The sequence below is a fragment of the Cherax quadricarinatus genome, chromosome 31, assembly GCF_038502225.1.
Source record: "Cherax quadricarinatus isolate ZL_2023a chromosome 31, ASM3850222v1, whole genome shotgun sequence".
Classification (NCBI taxonomy): Eukaryota; Metazoa; Arthropoda; class Malacostraca; order Decapoda; family Parastacidae; genus Cherax; species Cherax quadricarinatus.
The window spans coordinates 33,868,161-33,890,156 of NC_091322.1; the positions used below are offsets into that span (position 1 = coordinate 33,868,161).

General features: G+C 43.6%; 1 protein-coding gene across 1 annotated transcript in view; it reads left to right on the forward strand.

Annotated features, from left to right (window-relative positions):
- The window catches only part of LOC128696391 (uncharacterized), a 102,796-nt gene extending 85,178 nt beyond the window's left edge, over positions 1 to 17,618 (forward strand). The window contains exon 9 of the mRNA XM_070090330.1: positions 15,880 to 17,618. Within this exon, the coding sequence (XP_069946431.1) occupies positions 15,880 to 16,114 (235 nt within the window). The 3' untranslated portion in view covers positions 16,115 to 17,618. The remainder of the gene's footprint in view (positions 1 to 15,879) is intronic.
- Positions 17,619 to 21,996: the final 4,378 nt, after the last annotated feature.

Here is a 21,996-nt window from a genome sequence, read left to right on the forward strand (position 1 = left end):
TATCCCCTGCCCCGCTGTTTTCTGTAACCTGCTGATCATCCCCCCTCCCTTCTGCCATCCAATTCCCTTGCTTCCTTCCCTACCCTGCAGCGCTGTATAGCCCTTGTGGCTTAGCGCTTCTTTTTGATTATAATAATAATAATAATGGAGGCAGTGGAGATGTCCTGTCTAAGGGCAATGTGTGGTGTAAATATTATGCAGAAAATTAGGAGTGTGGAAATTAGGAGAAGGTGTGGAGTTAATAAAAGTAATAGTCAGAGGGCTGAAGAGGGGTTGTTGAGGTAGTTTGGTCATTTAGAGAGAATGGATCAAAGTAGAATGACATGGAGAGCATTTAAATCTGTAGAAGGAAGGCGGGGTAGGGGTCGTACTCGAAAAGGTTAGAAGGAAGGGGTAAGGGAGGTTTTGTGGGTGAGGGGCTTGGACTTCCAGCAGGCGTGCATGAGTGTGTTCAACAGGAGTGGTATTTGGGACCTGACGATCTGTTGGAGTGTGAGCAGGGTAATATTTAGTGAAGGGATTCAGGGAAACCGGTTATTTTTATATAGCTGGACTTTAGTCCTGGAAATGGGAAGTACAATGACTGCACTCTAAAGGAAGGGTTTTGGGATACATGTATTAGCAGTTTGGAGGGATATGTTGTGTATCTTTATACGTATATGCTTCTAAACTGTTGTGTTCTGAGCACCTCTGCAAAAACAGTGATTGTGTGAGTGAGGTGAAACTGTTGAATGATGATGAAAGTATTTTCTTTTTGGGGATTTTCTTTCTTTTTGGGTCACCCTGCCTCGGTGGGAGACTGCTGACTTGTTAAAAAAAAAAATAAAAGTTTGATAGGGTCGCAGGTTATACATTTACGAGATTCATTTATTTAGTGTAAAATATCAGTTCACGTGGTGGAAAATAAGAGGGAAATATAATAAATATTTAACTTTGCAGAATTGTAATTGTTAAAATGGTATACAGTGCCAACAAATTGAAGAGTAATATAGAAGTGCAACACTTTAGCACCTTTATCGACAAAATTCTTTGCTTGCCCAGTAGGCTTTTTCAGTCAGATATTGAGGTGATTACTAGAGATGAGAGAAATACAGAAGTAATTTTGAGGTGATAAGTCCCTCAGCCTTGATCAGAGATGGTTAAGCTAAAAAAGTTGCCAATTTCTATAAAGGCTTTGCAGTCACCTCTGTACCTGACGGATAAAGCCTGGTGTGCTGGTGAAACTTTTCTTCAGTAAAAATATATAAGTGTTTTATTTGTCCTTATTAAAATTATTATTATTAAATCTTAGTGTAAGTAGTAGTTTGGTAGACAGCTGCCGCCCAGGGAGGTACTACTGCCCTGCCAAGTGAGTGTAAAATGGAAACCTATAATTGTTTTACATGATGGTAGGATTGCTGGTGTCTTTTTTCTGTCTCATAAACATGCAAGATATCAGGTACGTCTTGCTATTTCTTACATTTAGGTCACACTACACATATATGTACAAGCATATAGATACACACCCCTCTGGGTTTTTTTTTTTTTCTAGTTCTTGTTCTTGTTTATTTCCTCTTATCTCCATGGGGAAGTGGAACAGAATTCTCCTGTACAAATTACTAAATTTAAAAAGAAAAACTTTCGTTTTTCTTTTCGGGCCACCCTGCCTTGGTGGGATACGGCCAGTTTGTTGAAAAAAAAAATCTACATGTTGTTTACAGATACAGTGGACCCTTGCATAACTCTATTAATCCATTCCTGAGAGCTCAATGTTATGCGAAATTATCGTTATGTGAATTAATTTTCCCATAAGAAATAATGGAAATCAAATTAATCCGTTCCTGACACCCAAAAGTATGAAAAAAAAAAAAAATTTACCACATGAAATATTAATTTTAATACACACAAACTGAAGAAGACATGCAGTTACATGACACTTACCTTTATTGAAGATCTGGTGATGATTGATGGGATGGGAGGAGGGGAGAGTGTTGATGGTCTTTGTGTTTAGAAGGGGAATCCCCTTCCATTACGACTTGAGGTGTCAAGTCCTTTTCTGGGGTTACTTCCCTTCTTCTTTTAATGCCACTAGGACCAGCTTGAGAGTCACTGGTCTTCTGTCGCACAACATATCTGTCCATAGAGGTCTGTACCTCTCATTCCTTTATGACTTTCCTAAAGTGTTTCACAACACTGTCAGTGTACAGGTTGCCAACATGGCTTGCAACAGCTGTCTGAGGGTGATTTTCATCCATAAAGGTTTGCACTTTAAGCCACATTGCACAGATTTCCTTATTCTTTGAAGTAGGCAACTTCTTCAATTTCTCTCTCCCCTCCTCTGAAGCAGTTTCCTCAGTTCTGCCCTCTTGCTGTTGAAGATGATCTTGCAGCTCATCAGTGGTTAGTTCGTCATTGTCGTCCTCCACCAACTCTTCCACATCCTCCCCACTAACCTCCAACCCCAAGGACTTCCCCAATGCCACAATGGATTCCTCAACTGGCATAGGATTCCCAGGGTTAGCCTCAAACCCTTCAAAATCCCTTTTGTCTACACATTCTGGCCACAGTTTTTTCCAAGCAGAGTTCAAGGTCCTCTTAGTCACTTCCTCCCAAGCCTTACCTATAAGGTTTGCACAATTGAGGATATTAAAGTGCTCTCTCCAAAACTCTCTTAGAGTCAATTGAGTTTCTGAGGTCACTACAAAGCACCTTTCAAACAGAGCTTTTGTGTACAGTTTTTTTTTTTTTTTTTTTTTTTTTTTTTTTTTTTTTTTTTTTTTTTTTTTTTTTTTTTTTCTTTTTGAAGTTTGCAATAACCTCCTCTTCAAGGGGGGCTCCTTGGCGTGGTGAAGAGGCTCTTGGTCTGAGGAATTAGCCCTGTCGGTCTTCTTCCTCAGACCGAACCTAATTACCCCCCATTCTCCCCTCCCCTATCCCATCCTCCCCATCCTCCCCTTTTTCCATTCCTCCTCCTCCTCCTCACCCCTCCCTTTTGCCCTTCCTCTTTTTAGCCTTCGTGATTTCTCCCACAGGCGCGCTAGTTCCTAGGTAGGGGAAAGGACACCGGGGTCCATCCCATTCCGTTGAGGTTTCTTGGCGGTGGCGTAGTTTGCCGTGGAATCTGGATTGCCTAGGGATGTCCCGATCCCTCTCCGGTATCCCGGAGTAGCTTTGGGTGTCTTTTGGGCGACGGGTGTATCTCTGGAAGCCACCTTTCGGATTCCGGGGGTGGTGGCTGAAGGAGGTATGCTTTGTGGCGGATATCCGGCCGCCCTCTCTTTTGTCCACCGAGGTAGCTCGGCAGATGTGAGGTTGCTATCCCAGATTGCTGGTTTACTGGCATGAAGGGTAGGGTATGGCACGGGTTCCATGCTGCATCTGCGCCACTAGCGGTGTCGAGTCCTCTTGGGCGCGGAGGGAGATTTCTGGCCCTTTCATTCCTCCTAGGAACTATCCCTCCCCGGTCCCCCCTTTTTTTTTCTTTTTTTTATTTTTATTTTCTTTTCTTCTTTCTTTTTTTTTCTTAAAAACAAAAAGAAAGAAGTAACCTAACCATGGCAGCCCTAGTCCATGAACCTGGTACCCCCGGGCCCCTTCTTGATACCGCACCCCGTTCTGACCCCGCCTCGTCTTTGGACCACTCTTCAGACATTCCTCATGCCTCTGTACCTATTGCCGGTGCTGTTTCCTCACCCGCTTCAGGTACTGAGGCCTCGACTGACTCCTTCGATTTATCAGACCTTCGCTCTCCTCTGACTATGCTTCCGGCCTCTCCCTCTACGGTGCGGCAATTTTCAAATCGCCGACCCGTTCCACGTCGGACCAACTCTGGTCCCACGCCTAAACGTCAACGACAATTACCTGCTGATGATACTTCTCCACCTTCACCTTCTCGTTCTTCTCAGAAACGATCAACACGTCCTTCACTACCTTTCCACGCTCAGTTTCAGACTGAACAGTGGACTAAATTCTTCACTTTACGACCAACTTCCTCTACTGCCTATCTTTCTGACCATAGTATTGGCAAGGCACTCCTACGCCATGTTGGTAAAGATATTTCTTTTCATGCTCTTAAGAGCGGTACGCGCATCATTACCGTACAGAATGCTACCCAGGCTCGTGAGCTCTCTCGTCTTTCCCATATAGATACTGTTCCTGTCACCCTTGAAAAACATCATTCCCTCAATTCTTGTAGTGGTACCGTTATTCTGCCCCATACCATAGTTCAACAAAATTTCCAGACATGTGGCACCGACATTCTAGAACAGCTGGAACTCCAAGATCTCCCAATCCTCAAGGTAGACACTTACGTTCTTCCTGCCCGTGGGCGGAGACGATACCCTAGCAATGTGGCTCGTTTAACTTTTGACAGCCGAGAACTCCCATCCTCCGTTTATATAGCAGGACATCGGTTACAAGTTCGAAAGGTGATCCCTACACCACAACAGTGTAGAAATTGCTGGCGATTTGGCCATCCAGCGAAATATTGCAGATCTATCGCCGAATGCCCAGTCTGTGGTGCCGATGACCATTCTAATACGTCTTGCAATCGATCTCCCTCTTGCCTTAACTGTCATGAGGCTCACCCTTCGTACTCTCGCCGTTGTCAGGTCTATTTAAACGAGCGGGAAATCCGTTACCTCAAAGAGACAGAAGGTCTCCCTTATGCCATGGCAGTTTCTCATCTCCGCCTCCAAGGGAGACTCCCACGTGTTTCTTATTCCCGTGTTTCAAAACGTCCCCCCACTTCTGGTATCCCATCTTCTACACCCACCTCTGTGGTTACCTCTCCCATAATCACTCCTGTATCTAATCCTTTTGCTGTCCTCGGCTCAGACGTCCCTACTTCAACGCCTCAGTCTAATCTCGCTTCTTCGAGTTCTCTCTTACAAGCCTCAGTATCGACGAGACCTCGTACGACACCTCTTCCCAATCGTCCCTCTACTTCTCAGAAGTCAAAAAAAGGTCCGGTAACACCTCCTACCCATCTTCCACCTTCTCATTTTACCCTCCCTGTCTCTGTCCCTAGTTCTTCCCCTCTCACTGGCTCAGTTACAAGTGCAGAGGTTCACCCTCCTCCTCGTAATGTACCTTCCTCCCCTGTTCCCTCCCAAGTTTCTTCCTCTTCTGCCACCTCCCAGGTTCCTGTCTCTTCTGTCCCCTGCCACGCTTCTCCAGTTCCCTCCACCCTTTCGCCCCCCCCTACCTCGGTACAGTCCAATACAGTTCCAATCTTTACTCATCCTCCCCCTACCATTCCCAATATTGTCTCCCATACGACATCTCTGAATTCCGAAACACTTGAAGCAATCTCTGAATATATTGCAGAGACCAAACCATCAATGGACACTGATCCACCTTCCGCTCTTTCTCTCTCCTCTGCTCCATCTGCGCAACTCCTTTCTTCACAGCGCACCGTTCCTTCGCTGCTTGAACATTTTCCACTGCCTCCGCATGTGGACTTTTCTAACCCTTCTAGTCCGTAGGAACCCTTACCTGCGGATTTCAAGTATCTTTATCATTGCCAATCATGGCCTTTTTACAGTGGAATATACGCGGCCTCAGGGGTAATCGGGGTGAGCTTCAGATGTTACTCTCCCAGTTTGCCCCTGTTGGTGTTTGCTTACAGGAACCAAAATTACACTCTGCTGTTATTTCTCACATCTCAGGCTATAATTTATTGTATTCTTCAGATCCTTTTCCTGATGGGACCTTTAATGAAAGTGCCCTTCTTCTCCGCACTGATATTCCGTACCATCAGCTATTTATTCATACTTCGCTGCATTACACAGCAGCCCGTATCCACTTACATAGGTGGTATACGCTCTGTTCTTTATATCTCTCTCCTTCTCGGGCATTATCTATTCCGGATTTTGCCTTCCTTGTTTCGTCATTACCGCCACCGATTCTGTTACTTGGTGATTTTAATGCCCACCATTTCCTCTGGGGAGGGTCTCACTGTGATTCCCGTGGAATTCAGTTAGAGGCTTTTCTTGCCACCCACCTCCTCCATGTTTTAAATACTGTACAGGTACTCACACCCATTTTGATCCTCGGACTCATACTCTCTCTTGCATCGATCTCTCAGTTTGCTCTTCCTCCGCCGCATTAGACTTTACTTGGTCTGTTCTCCCGGACTTACATGACAGTGATCATTTCCCAATCATTCTTACTTCCCCTTCATATTCGCCACCTCTTCGCACCCCACGCTGGCAATTTAATCGGGCAAATTGGAACCTTTACTCACACCTGACTGTTTTTAAAGAGGTTCCTTCTTCGTCCTCCATCGATGAGCTTTTACACCTCTTCTCGTCCTCCGTTTTCACCGCAGCTTCTCATTCTATACCCCAAACTTCGGGCAGGCATTCTCAGAAATGCGTGCCTTGGTGGTCTCCTGCTTGTGCTCGTGCAGTACGTTTGAAACGCGCTGCATGGGGCAGGTACCGGTACAATAGAACCACAGAGCGACTCCTTGATTTTAAACAGAAGCGTGCGATCGCTCGCCGTGTCATCCGTGACGCTAAACGCACTTGCTGGCGAGATTATGTCTCCACCATCACCTCTGCTTCCTCTATGAGTGCAGTCTGGAAAAAAGTACGAAAACTGAGTGGTAAATATTCTCCTGACCCGGCTCCTGTTCTGCGGGTTGCCGGTGTTGATATAGCAAACCCACTAGATGTTGCCAATGAAATTGGCAATCATCTGGTCCGTATTTCTCAGGGACTCCATCTATGCCCCTCATTTCTTTCCTCAAAGTCTGCCAGAGAGTTAGCACCCTTGGACTTTTCTTCTCTCAGAGAAGAACAGTATAATGTGCCTTTTACACTTCAAGAACTGGAGGCAACACTCTCAGCTTGTCGATCATCGGCAGCTGGGCCCGACGACATTCATATTCGTATGCTACAACATTTACATCAGTCAGCCCTTGCAGTCCTATTACGCCTTTACAATCTTATTTGGTCACAAGGAGTTCTTCCACAGCTGTGGAAATCCGCCATTGTTCTCCCTTTCCGCAAACCAGGCACTACGGGACATGAAACCTCCCACTATCGTCCCATTGCTCTTACCAGTGCAGTTTGCAAAGTAATGGAACGTCTAGTAAATAGACGTTTAGTGTGGTATTTAGAGACACACAACAGTCTCTCCACTCGTCAATATGGCTTTCGTAAGGGACGTTCTACCATAGACCCCTTACTGCGCTTGGATACGTATGTTCGTAATGCCTTTGCGAATAACCACTCAGTTATTGCCATATTTTTTGACCTTGAGAAGGCATATGACACAACTTGGAGGTATAATATTTTAGCCCAAGCCCACTCCTTAGGCCTTCGAGGCAATCTACCATCCTTCCTTAAGAACTTTTTAACTGACAGGCATTTCCGTGTTCGGGTTAATAATGTGCTCTCCCCGGACTTTGTCCAAGCTGAAGGTGTCCCCCAGGGATGTGTTCTGAGCACAACACTTTTTCTCCTTGCTATTAATGATTTGGCCTCTAGTCTTCCATCAAATATTTGGTCATCACTCTATGTTGATGACTTCGCTATTGCCTGTGCAGGCGCTGACTGTCACCTCCTTACAGTTTCTCTCCAGCATGCAGTCGACCGTGTTTCCAATTGGGCCACCACACATGGGTTTAAATTTTCCAGCACTAAAACCCACCAAATCACTTTCACTAGACGCTCTGTCATCTCTGATCATCCTTTGTACCTCTATGGCTCACGTATCCCTGAACGTGATACAGTCAAGTTTCTGGGCCTCCTCTTTGATCGTAGGTTATCCTGGAAACCTCACATTACCTCTCTGAAGGCAACTTGTCACAGCCGGCTGAACCTTCTTAAAACCCTTGCTCATCTTTCGTGGGGAGCTGATCGTCGAACCCTCCTTCACCTACATTCCACCCTTATTTTATCGAAACTTGATTATGGTGACCAGATCTATTCAGCGGCATCTCCTGCTACTCTCTCTAGCCTTAACCCCATTCATCACCAAGGATTACGTTTATGCCTTGGTGCTTTTCGCTCTTCCCCTGTCGAAAGCCTCTATGCAGAAGCGAACGTTCCATCCTTATCCGATCGCCGTGATGCCCATTGCCTGCGCTACTATGTACGCTCTCATGATCTCCGCAATCCTTCCATTTATAGAATGGTCACTGATATTAGTAGACATTCTTTATTTGTTCGCCGCCCCTGCTTACTCCGTCCCTTCTCTCTTCGCCTTCATTCGCTCTTGTCTTCTCTTCAACTACCACCTTTCTATGTACATGTAGCATCTCACTTTTCCCTACCCCCCTGGGAAGTTCCAGCTGTTCGAGTCTGTTCTTTCTCCCTCCCTTGCTCGAAAGCCCAACTGTCTACGGTCGCTTCCCGCTCTCTTTTTCTTGACCACTTTCACTCTCATTCTCATGCCATTGCTGTGTACACAGATGGCTCTAAGTCTTCTGACGGCGTAGGATTCGCAGCAGTGTTTCCGGACAGCGTCGTACAAGGGCATTTACTATCTTCAGCTAGTATTTTTACTGCTGAATTATATGCCATCCTTACAGCACTTATCCGTATTGCATCTATGCCTGTGTCATCATTTGTGGTTGTCTCAGACTCCCTTAGTGCTTTACAGGCTATACAAAAATTTGATACACCTCACCCCTTAGTCCTCCGTATCCAACTTTGGCTACGCCGCATCTTTACTAAGCATAAAGATATTGTTTTTTGTTGGGTCCCTGGTCATGTTGACGTACAGGGCAATGAACAGGCAGACACTGCTGCGCGGTCAGCAGTACATGACCTACCAGTTTCTTATAGAGGTATTCCATGTACGGACTATTTTGCTGTAATATCTTCCCACCTTCACACCCGTTGGCAACAACGTTGGTCTACTATGCTCGGCAACAAACTTCAGTCTATTAAACCGAGTATAGGTTACTGGCCGTCTTCTTATCACCAGTGTCGAGGTTGGGAGACTACTCTCTCCCGTCTTCGCATTGGCCATACTCGTCTTACTCATGGATATCTCATGGAGAGGCGTCTTGCTCCTCTCTGTGAGAATTGCCAAGCTCCATTATCAGTCAGCCACATTCTGTTGGACTGCCCACTTTATCAACGAGCACGCAGAATTTACCTCTGTCGTCGTCTTCGCCCCGCTGCTCTCTCTTTACCTTCCCTTCTCGCTGATGGACCCACCTTTCATCCGGACTCTCTCATTGACTTTTTGACAATGACTGACTTACTTCACAAATTCTGATACTTTCAGCCCTTTCTACTTGTATCTCTTGCTACCCTCTACCCCCGTACTATCCCCTGCCCCGCTGTTTTCTGTAACCTGCTGATCATCCCCCCTCCCTTCTGCCATCCAATTCCCTTGCTTCCTTCCCTACCCTGCAGCGCTGTATAGCCCTTGTGGCTTAGCGCTTCTTTTTGATTATAATAATAATTGCAATAACCTGCTGGTCCATGGGCTGCAGGAGAGAAGTGGTATTAGGAGACAAAAACTTGACCTTAATGAAGCTCATGTCCCCACAAAGTCGCTCTGCCAAGTCTGTAGGATGACCAGGGGCTTTGTCTAACACCAGGAGGCACTTAAGGTCTAATTTCTTTTCAGTTAGGTAATTTTTCACATTGGGGGCAAATGCTTGGTGTAACCAGTCATAGAAAAAGTCCCTAGTGACCCATGCCTTACTGTTTGCCCTCCACAGCACACACAAATTAGCCTTGAGGATATTCTTTTGCCTGAATGCTCTGGGAGTTTCAGAGTGATACACTAATAAAGGCTTCACTTTGCAATCACCCCTCTTCAAGGGGGGGGGGGCTCCTTGGCGTGGTGAAGAGGCTCTTGGTCTGAGGAATTAGACCTGTCGGTCTACTTCCTCAGACCGAACCTAATTACCCCCCAATCCCCCGTTCCCTATCCCATCCTCCCCTTTTTCCTTTCCTCCTCCTCCTCCCCACCCCTCCCTTTTGCCCTTCCTTTTAGGCCTTTGGTTTTCTTTTTTTTCTTTTTTTTTTTTCCCCACAGGCACGCTAGTTCCTAGGTAGGGGAAAGGGTACCGGGGTCCATCCCATTCCGTTGAGGTTCTTGGCGGTGGCGTAGTTTGCCGTGGAATCTGGATTGCCTGGGGATGTCCTGATCCCTCTCCGGTATCCCGGAGGGTGGCTTTGGGTGTCTCTCGGGCGATGGGTGTATCTCTGGAAGCCACCTTTCGGATTCCGGGGGTGGTGGCCGAAGGAGGTATGCTTTGTGGCGGATTTCCGGCCGCCCTCTCTTTTGTCCACCGAGGTAGCTTGGCAGATGTGAGGTTGCTATCCCGGATTGCCGGTTTACTGGCATGATGGGTAGGGTATGGCACAGGTTCCATGCTGCATCTGCGCTACTTGCGGCTGAGGTTCTCTTGGGCGCGGAGGGAGATTTCTGGCCCTTTCATTCCTCCTAGGAACTATCCCTCCCCAGTCCCCCCTTTTTTTATTCTTTTTTTTTATTTTTATTTTCTTTTCTTCTTTTTTTTTCTTAAAAACAAAAAGAAAGAAGTAACCTAACCATGGCAGCCCTAGTCCATGAACCTGCTACCCCCGGGCCCCTTCTTGATACCGCACCCCGTTCTGACCCCGCCTTGTCTTTGGACCACTCTTCGGACACTCCTCATGCCTCTGTACCTCTTGCCGGTGCTGTTTCCTCACCCGCTTCAGGTACTGAGCCCTCGACTGACTCCTTCAATTTATCTGACCTTTGCTCTCCTCTGACTATGCTTCCGGCCTCTCCCTCTACGGTGCGGCAATTTTCGAATCGCCGGCCCGTTCCACGTCAGACCAACTCTGGTCCCACGCCTAAACGACAACGACAATTACCTGCTGATGATACTTCTCCACCTTCTCATTCTTCTCAGAAAAGATCGACACGTCCTTCACTACCTTTCCACGCTCAGTTTCAGACTGCACAATGGACCATCACCTCTGCTTCCTCTATGAGTGCAGTCTGGAAAAAAGTACGAAAACTGAGTGGTAAATATTCTCCTGACCCGGCTCCTGTTCTGCGTTTGCCGGTGTTGATATAGCACTCAGTCTGCCAGAGAGTTAGCACCCTTGGACTTTTCTTCTCTCAGAGAAGAACAGTATAATGTGCCTTTTACACTTCAAGAACTGGAGGCAACACTCTCAGCTTGCCGATCATCAGCAGCTGGGCCCGACAACATTCATATTCGTATGATACAACATTTACATCAGTCAGCCCTTTCAGTCCTATTACGCCTTTACAATCTTATTTGGTCACAAGGAGTTCTTCCACAGCTGTGGAAATCCGCCATTGTTCTCCCTTTCCGCAAACCAGGCACTACGGGACATGAAACCTCCCACTATCGTCCCATTGCTCTTACCAGTGCAGTTTGCAAAGTGATGGAACGCCTAGTAAATAGACGTTTAGTGTGGTATTTAGAGACAGACAACAGTCTCTCCACTCGTCAATATGGCTTCCGTAAGGGACGTTCTACCATAGACCCCTTACTACGCTTGGATACGTATGTTCGTAATGCCTTTGCGAATAACCACTCAGTTATTGCCATATTTTTTGACCTTGAGAAGGCATGACACAACTTGGAGGTATAATATTTTAGCCCAAGCCCACTCCTTAGGCCTTCGAGGCAATCTACCATCCTTCCTTAAAAACTTTTTAACTGACAGGCATTTCCGTGTTCGGGTTAATAATGTGCTCTCACCGGACTTTATCCAAGTTGAAGGTGTCCCCCAGGGATGTGTTCTGAGCACAACACTTTTTCTCCTTGCTATTAATGATTTGGCCTCTAGTCTTCCATCAAATATTTGGTCATCACTCTATGTTGATGACTTCGCTATTGCCTGTGCAGGCGCTGACTGTCACCTTATTACAGTTTCTCTCCAGCATGCAGTCGACCGTGTTTCCAATTGGGCCACCACACGTGGGTTTAAATTTTCCAGCACTAAAACCCACCAAATTACTTTCACTAGACGCTCTGTCATCTCCGATCATCCTTTGTACCTCTATGGCTCCCATATCCCTGAACGTGATACAGTCAAGTTTCTGGGCCTCCTCTTTGATCGTAGGTTATCCTGGAAACCTCACATTACCTCTCTGAAGGCAACTTGCCACAGCCGGCTGAACCTTCTTAATACCCTTGCTCATCTTTCATGGGGAGCTGATCGTCGAACCCTCCTTCGCCTACATTCCACCCTTATCTTATCGAAACTTGATTATGATGACCAGATCTATTCAGCGGCATCTCCTGTTACTCTCTCTAGCCTTAACCCCATTCATCACCAAGGATTACGTTTATGCCTTGGTGCTTTTCACTCTTCCCCTGTCGAGAGCCTCTATGCAGAAGCGAACGTTCCATCCTTATCCGATCGCCGTGATGCCCATTGCCTTCGCTACTATGTACGCTCTCATGATCTCCGCAATCCTTCCATTTATAGAATGGTCACTGATATTAGTAGACATTCTTTATTTGTTCGCCGCCCCTGTTTACTCCGTCCCTTCTCTCTTCGCCTTCATTCGCTCTTGTCTTCTTTTCATTTACCACCTTTCTATGTACATGTAGCATCTCACTTTTCCCTACCCCCCTGGGAAGTTCCAGCTGTTCGAGTCTGTTCTTTCTCTCTCCCTTGCTCGAAAGCCCAACTGTCTACGGGCGCTTCCCGCTCTCTTTTTCTTGACCACTTTCATTCTCATGCCATTGCTGTGTACACAGATGGCTCTAAGTCTTCTGACGGCGTAGGATTCGCAGCAGTGTTTCCGGACAATGTCGTACAAGGGCATTTACTATCTTCGGCTAGTAGTTTTAATGCTGAATTGTATACCATCCTTACAGCACTTATCCGTATAGCATCTATGCCTGTGTCATCATTTGTGGTTGTCTCAGACTCCCTTAGTGCTTTACAGGCTATACAGAAATTTGATACACCTCACCCCTTAGTCCTCCGTATCCAACTTTGGCTACGCTGCATCTTTACCAAGCATAAAGATATTGTTTTTTGTTGGGTCCCTGGTCATGTTGACGTACAGGGCAATGAACAGGCAGACACTGCTGCGCGGTCAGCAGTACATGACCTACCAGTTTCATGTAGAGGTATTCCATTTACGGACTATTTTGCTGCAATATCTTCCCAACTTCACACCCGTTGGCAACAACGTTGGTCTACTATGCTCGGCAACAAACTTCAATCTATTAAACCGAGTATAGGTTACTGGCCGTCTTCTTATCACCAGTGTCGAGGTTGGGAGACTACTCTCTCCCGTCTTGGCATTGGCCATACTTGTCTTACTCATGGATATCTCATGGAGAAGCGCCCTGCTCCTCTCTGTGAGAATTGCCAAGTTCCATTATCAGTCAGCCACATTCTGTTGGACTGCCCACTTTATCAACAAGCACGCAGAATTTACCTCCGTCGTCGTCTTCGCTCTGCTGCTCTCTCTTTACCTTCCCTTCTCGCTGATGGACCCACCTTTCATCCAGACTCTCTCATTGACTTTTTGACAACAACTGACTTACTTCACAAATTCTGATACCTTCAGCCCTTTCTACTTCAATCTCTTGCTACCCTCTACCCCCGTACTATCCCCTGCCCCGCTGTTTTCCGTAACCTACTGATCCTCCCTCCTCCCTTCTACCATCCAATACCCTCGCTTCCTTCCCTACCCTGCAGCGCTGTATAGCCCTTGTGGCTTAGCGCTTCATTTTGATTTTTTTTTTTTTATTATCACACCGGCCGATTCCCACCAAGGCAGGGTGGCCCGAAAAAGAAAAACTTTCACCATCATTCACTCCATCACTGTCTTGCCAGAAGGGTGCTTTACACTACAGTTTTTAAACTGCAACATTAACACCCCTCCTTCAGAGTGCAGGCACTGTACTTCCCATCTCCAGGACTCAAGTCCGGCCTGCCGGTTTCCCTGAATCCCTTCATAAATGTTACTTTGCTCACACTCCAACAGCACGTCAAGTATTAAAAACCATTTGTCTCCATTCACTCCTATCAAACACGCTCACGCATGCCTGCTGGAAGTCCAAGCCCCTCGCACACAAAACCTCCTTTACCCCCTCCCTCCAACCCTTCCTAGGCCGACCCCTACCCCGCCTTCCTTCCACTACAGACTGATACACTCTTGAAGTCATTCTGTTTCGCTCCATTCTCTCTACATGTCCGAACCACCTCAACAACCCTTCCTCAGCCCTCTGGACAACAGTTTTGGTAATCCCGCACCTCCTCCTAACTTCCAAACTACGAATTCTCTGCATTATATTCACACCACACATTGCCCTCAGACATGACATCTCCACTGCCTCCAGCCTTCTCCTCGCTGCAACATTCATCACCCACGCTTCACACCCATATAAGAGCGTTGGTAAAACTATACTCTCATACATTCCCCTCTTTGCCTCCAAGGACAAAGTTCTTTGTCTCCACAGACTCCTAAGTGCACCACTCACTCTTTTTCCCTCATCAATTCTATGATTCACCTCATCTTTCATAGACCCATCCGCTGACACGTCCACTCCCAAATATCTGAATACGTTCACCTCCTCCATACTCTCTCCCTCCAATCTGATATTCAATCTTTCATCACCTAATCTTTTTGTTATCCTCATAACCTTACTCTTTCCTGTATTCACCTTTAATTTTCACCTTTAATTTTGATTATAATAATAATAATTTGCAATCACCACTAGCATTGGCACAAATTAACAGAGTAAGCCTGTCTTTCATAGGCCTATGTCCTGGGAGTGCCTTTTCCTCCTGAGTAATGTAGGTCCTGCTTGGCATTTTCTTCCAAAACAGGCCTGTTTCGTCACAATTAAACACTTGTTCAGGTTTCAGTCCTTCACTGTCTATGTACTCCTTGAATTCCTGCACATATTTTTCAACTGCTTTGTGGTCCGAACTGGCAGCCTCACCATGCCTTATCACACTATGTATGCCACTACGCTTCCTAAATCTCTCAAACCAACCTTTGCTGACCTTAAATTCACTCACATCATCACTAGTTGCAGGCATTTTTCTAATTAAATCGTCATGCAACTTCCTAGCCTTTTCACTTATGATCTCTTGAGAGATGCTATCTCCTGCTATCTGTTTTTCGTTTATCCACACCAATTAGAGTCTCTCAACATCTTCTATCACTTGCAATCTCTGTTTTGAAAACACAGTTGCACCTTTGGCAAGAACAGCTTCCTTGATTGCCGGTTTCTTGGACACAATAGTAGCGATGGTTGATTGGGGTTTACTATACAACCTGGCCAGCTCGGAGACACGTACTCCACTTTTATACTTAGCAATGATCTCTTTCTTCATCTCTATAGTAATTCTCACCCTTATTCCTGTAGGGTTGGCACTAGAAGCTTTCTTGGGGCCCATGGTCACTTATTTTGCAGATGAAATCACCAAAAACGCTGTAATAATACGAAATGTTCCGATTGTATGTTTGGATGCTACCGCGGAGGCTGGCTTGTAAACAATGCCACCGGCGGAACATGTGAGGCTGGCTCAGGCTGCACATTAGACGCGTCTCGGACGAATAGTGTTGAGCGAGTTTTTTAGCGCTATGCGAGGCAAAATTTTAGCGATAAAATGTATCGCTATGCAGATTTAACGTTATGTGATGCCAACGGTATGCGAGGGTCCACTGTATTCACCAAATAAGCATTCAAAAATGAACCTATGTAATTGCATTTAGTGAAAAAATAATGTACCTAAAGAACTATTTATAGAACTGTAATATAAGTGTTTGCAATTCTTGTAACTGTGGATCAGCACTCATAATTCATTATTTCGTTTGAACATGTCAAGTGTCATATAAGTGTGGAGCATTGTGAGTTGGAGCATAAAGTTGGGGACCTACTGTGTATCTTAACTATTCAGAATTTTCAGTGTTTCTTTATTTCAGATTTTTACAAACACCAGGCAGAGCTAAAGCACACGAGTTTCATCAGGAAATGCCTATGCAAACAGATGAAGAAATGTTCAGTGAAGAAAATGAGCCAAAGAGTAAATCGCCAGTTACAGAGTTAGATGGTGAGTGTGAGAGGTCTTCACTAGTACCTATGACTCCTCACACTCACCAACAAGTCTCAAAGTTAAAGTTAAATTTAAAGAAACAGTTAGAACTGTTATATGATTAATTGCCACAAAGGTGGCTGGATCAATTACATACTAGTTTTCTATATTTTTTTTTATCTTTAAATTGTGTGTTGGATATATTTTTTAACCCATATTCAGTTATTGATAATATACCAGAGGTCAAAAATTTTAATGATCTAAGTATTGTAAAGGAAATGCAAGTAATAAAGCCTAAAAATACCCAGGAATCCTGAAGTTACTAGTTCAGTATGTATATACCAAATATATAGACATGTTGAAATATGAATCTCGTCCTTGGTGAAAAAGTTTATTAATGTTTATTATAGTCATCCTTGGAAAGGTTGGAGGGAGAGAATAAAGGTTTATATGCAAGAGGCTTAGACATCCAGGTAGCGTGTTAGATAGGAGTGAATGAAGGCAGGTGGTTTTTATGACTTGTGCTGTTGGAGTGTGAGCAAGGTAACACATGAAGGGATTCAGTGAAATTGGTTAGCCAGACGTGAGTCCTGGAAGTTGAAAGTAGTGCCTGCACTCTGAAGGAGGGTTAGTGATATTTGCAGTTTTGAAATGTAGTATCACCCCTCTGGCAACACAGTGATGGGGTGAATGATGGTGAAAGTGTTTTTTTTTTTTATATGGGCCACCTTACCTTGGTGGGAGATGGCCAGTTTGTTGGAATTTTTTTTTTTTTTTTTTTTTTTTTTTTTTTCTTTTTTTTTTTTTTTTTTTTTTTTTTAGGGTGTGTAAAGGTAGAAAGTTGAAAGTGAACATAGATAAGAGTAAGGTGATGAGGGTATCAAACGATTTAGATAAAGAAAAATTGGCTATCACAATGGAGGAAGGGAGTATGGAGGAAGTGAATGTGTTCAGATATTTGTGAGTTGACGTGTCATCAGCAGATGGATATATGAAGGATGAGGTTAACCATAGAATTGTTGAAGGAGAAAAGGTGAATGTTGCTATGAAATATCTGTGGAGACAAAAAGTCATCCATGGATGCAAAGAATGGAGTGTGCGAGAGTATAGTGGTACCAACACTTATATGGGTGTGAAGTATGGGTTGTAAATGTTCCAGTTAGCTGGAGTTGAGTCCTGGAAGTGGAAGTACAGTGCCTGCACTTTAAAGGAGGGGTTTGGGATATTGACTGTTTGGTGTGACATCTAAACTGTCATATCTAAGCACCTCTGCAAAGAGTGATTATGTATGAATGATGGTGAAAATGATGAATGATGAAAGTTTTTTCTTTCTTTTTGGGTCACCCTGCCTCGGTGGGTAATGGCTGACGTGTTAAAAAAAAAATTGCCTTATTACTTTAACCACAAAGTTTTCTCATTGTCCTAAATAAGTACACTTACACAAATTCAGAGTAATATTGTAGACAAACTGGTAACATTGGAGAAAATTTTGTTTAAATGTGAGTATTATCAACTGATTAAGCCTCATTGTTAACTGCCTTAATCTTACTCCTAGCTGAATTTGAGCTGTTGAAGAAAATGAAATGTATTTTAAGGTTTTAATGTTTATGTAATAAAGCTGTTGCACAATGGAAATGACTGTAATTACCTATTTGAGTTTGCATGAGGAGAGCTCCAGCTTTTGGTTCCATCTCAATATTGAAAAAATATTGTACTACCTAACATTCTTATGACTCATTTGGGTGTGTAATTTTTAACAGTGGCCTCTTGTTCTTCCTATGTCACTGGCAAAGGGGCTTATTTGTGTTTAACATCTGTTACCTATGAAGGCACCAGGAGTGACAAAAACCTTAATTCTCAGATTTTTTCTTAGTGCCCGAGCTGTGGGGAATGAGCTACAGTGAGAAAATTCCACATTGGCATTGCTGTCAATTCATTGACGAGACAAAAATAGACTGAATAATGGATTTGGAAGAGGGGTGCCAGTGAACTAAGTTGAGATTTGGACAAGCCGATGTCATGGTCTGAAAAGTGACAGATAATCTTCAGTATGGAAAAATACCACTTACACACACAAACTCAGTGATGGAGAGCTTGATCATACAGAACAGAGCTGACCGACTACAGTTGAACCTCTACTTGCGAGTGCATCCACATGCTCGTTTTTCCAAATACGAGCAGTTGATGGGTCAATTTTTTGCTTCCATACGTGAGCGAAATTTCCATAAGCGAGCGGACCTCAAGGGAGGTTCCTTGACGCTGGTGAGGGGCTCATGCTCTTGATCTAGGGAATTAGATCTCATTTGTTTGTTGAACTATCTTATTGAAACTTTGGCATTGTATGATGGAAAGATGCTTCTTAACATACACCAAAAATGAAAGAAATCGGAGCATAAATAATGGAGCTCACTTCTCAACAAGTAGCCACCCCTTAGCGGTATTTTCATATTGTTTTTATGGTTATATTCTCGTTTTTTTTTTTTTTTTTTGTTTCATTTGATAGAATGGAAGATATATTACAGAAATAGATATGATTTTGATTGCTTTCACGATGAAAAGTACCTTGAAATTAAGCTCAAAGTAGCTCAAAGATTCTTTGGCTATGTTCAAGAGTAAACAAATACGATAAGATTTCGTTCGGATTTTTAACCCCGGAGGGTTAGCCACCCAGGATAACCCAAGAAAGTCAGTGCGTCATCGAGGACTGTCTAACTTATTTCCATTGGGGTCCTTAATCTTGTCCCCCAGGATGCGACCCACACCAGTCGACTAACACCCAGGTATCTATTTGCTGCTAGGTGAACAGGACAACAGGTGTAAGGAAAAGTGTCGAAATGTTTCCACCCGCCGGGAATCGAACCCGGGCCCTCCGTGTGTGAAGCGGGAGCTTTAGCCACCGGGCCATCACTGTCCATTCCAATATGCAGTCCTGAATGGGTTGACATTATTTATACAATTATTGCAATAAGGCAGTAGTCTGCATAATAGTAAATCTTCTATTTTTTGTGTGAATAAAAATTACAAATTATTTATATTGTAATAATAATATGCATAATAATAATAATAATAATAATACGTATAATAATCCTAGGTAGTAGGTTGGTAAACAGCAACCTCCCAGGGAGGTACTACCATCCTGCAAAGTGAGTGTACAACAAAAGCCTGTAATTGTTTTACATGATGGTAGGATTGTTGGTGTCTTTTGTCTCTCTCATAAGCATGCAAGATTTCAGGCACGTCTTGCTACTTCTACTTGCACTTAGGTCACACTATACATACATGTACAAGCATATGTATACACACACCCCTCTGGGTTTTCTTCTATTTTCTTTCTAGTTCTTGTTTATTTCCTCTTACCTCCATGGGGAAGTGGAACTGAATTCTTCCTCCATAAGCCATGCGTGTTGTATGAGGCGACTAAAATGCCAGGAGTAAGGGGCTAGTAACCCCTTCTCCTGTATATATTTCTAATTGTAAAAGGAGAAACTTTCGTTTTTCCTTTTGGGCCACCCTGCCTTGGTGGGATACGGCCAGTGTGTTGAAAGATAGAAAGAGCATATAATATATTAATAATAATATACGTATAATAATATATGATAATAATGTACTATATAATAATAATTATAATAATGGATATTGGCAGTTTGGAGGGATATGTTATGTATCTTTATACGTATATGCTTCTAAACTGTTGTATTCTGAGCACCTCTGCAAAAACAGTGATAGTGTGTGTGTGGTGAAAGTGTTGAATGATGATGAAAATATTTTCTTTTTGGGGATTTTCTTTCTTTTTCGGGTCACCCTGCCTCGGTGGGAGACGGCCGACTTGTTGAAAAAAAAAAAAATAATAATGGACGGCTTCAAAAGGCCATCACTAGATGGCAGTGTTTACCACAACAAAGAGGGAGCGGTTTTGGCTGCCTCCACCTGTTACATAATGACATTTTATTCATTCTAGAGTATATATCAGGTCTCTGTTATTTATGTTGTTTATTATGTCATATTAGATGAATTGTGATAGATAAATAAGCCGTATAGATGATGATATCGAAATTATTCATGGAATATTTTGTCTGGTCTCCAGACAAACTCGTCCGTTGCCGATACCACTAAATTAATGACATATTTTATTCATTCTAGAGTATATATCAAGTTTCTATGTTATTTATATTGTTTATTATGTCATATTAGATGAATTGTGATAGATAAATAAGCCGTTGAGTTGATATTGGGGAAATTATTGAAGTACAGAATTCCACTGGAACGGATTAATTGCATTTCAATTAATTTAAATGAGGAAAATTGACTCTGCAAACGAGGAAATTCAGTTGCGAGCAAGGTCACGGAACGGATTAAACTTGCAAGTAGAGGTTCCATTGTACTTTAATATATGTCGAGTACAAGTAATCCTAGGTCATAGATTGGTAGACAGCATCTACCCAGGGGGGTACATACAGTACTACCATCCTACCAAATGAGTGTAAAACAGAAACCTATAATTGTTTTACACGATGGTAGGATTGCTGGTGTCTTTTTTCTGTCTCATAAACATGCAAGATTTCAGGTACATCTTGCTACTTCTACTTACACTTAAGGCACACTACACATACATGTACAAGCATATATATACATACCCCTCTGAGTTTTCTTCTATTTTCTTTCTAGTTCTTGTTCTTGTTTATTTCCTCTTATCTCCATGGGGAAGTGGAGCAGAATTCTTCCTCCGTAAGCCATGCGTGTTGTAAGAGGCGACTAAAATGCCCGGAGCAAGGGGCTAGTAACCCCTTCTCCTGTATATATTACTAAATGTGAAAGGAGAAACTTTTGTTTTTTCCTTTTGGGCCACCCTGCCTTGGTGGGATACGGCCGGTGTGTTGAAAGAAAGAAAGAAAATATAAACCTAGGTAGTAGGATGGTAGACAGCAACTGCCCAGGGAGGTACTACCGTCCTGCCAAGTAAGTGTAAAACGGAAACCTGTAATTGTTTTACATGATGGTAGGATTGCTGGTGTCCATTTTTCTGTCTCATAAACATGCAAGGTTTCAGGTACGTCTTGCTACTTCTACTTACACTTAGGTCACACTACACATACATGTACAAGCATATATGTATATACACACCCCTCTGGGTTTTCTTCCATTTTTTTTACTAGTTCTTGTTTATTTCCTCTTACCTCCATGGGAAAGTGGAACAGAATTCTTCCTCCGTAAGCCATGCGTGTTGTAAGAGGCGACTAAAATGCCGGAAGCAAGGGGCTAGTAACCTCTTCTCCTGTATATATTACTAAATGTAAAAGGAGAAACTTTCGTTTTTCCTCATGGGCCACCCCGCCTCGGTGGGATACGGCTGGTGTGTTGAAAGAAAGAAAGAATATATATAAAGTAGGAGAAACTTTTAGAGAGGGTGTGGTAGGTAAGTTTGGGGTGCCAGGTGTAAATGATAATAGGAGCCCTTTGATTGAACTTTGTATAGAAAGGGGTTTAGTTAAAGGTAATACATATTTTAAAAAGAGGATAAATAAGTATACAAGATATGATGTAGGCCAAAATGACAGTAGTTTGTTGGATTATGTATTGGTAGATAAAAGACTGTTGAGTAGACTTCAGAATGTACATGTTTATAGAGGAGCCACAGATATATCAGATCACTTTTTAGTTGTAGCTACACTGAGAGTAAAAGGTAGATGGGATACAAGGAGAATAGAAGCATCAGGTAAGAGAGAGGTGAAGATTTATTAACTAAAAAAGGAGGCAGTTAGGGTAAGATATAAACAACTATTGGAGGATAGATGGGCTAATGAGAGCATAGGCAATGGGGTCGAAGAGGTATGGGGTAGGTTTAAAAATGTAGTGTTAGAGTGTTCAGCAGAAGTTTGTGGTTACAGGAAAGTGGGTGCGGGAGGGAAGAGGAGCAATTGGTGGAATGATGTAAAGAGAGTAGTAAGGGAGAAAAGGTTAGCATATGAGAAGTTTTTACAAAGTAGAAGTGATGCAAGGAGGGAAGAGT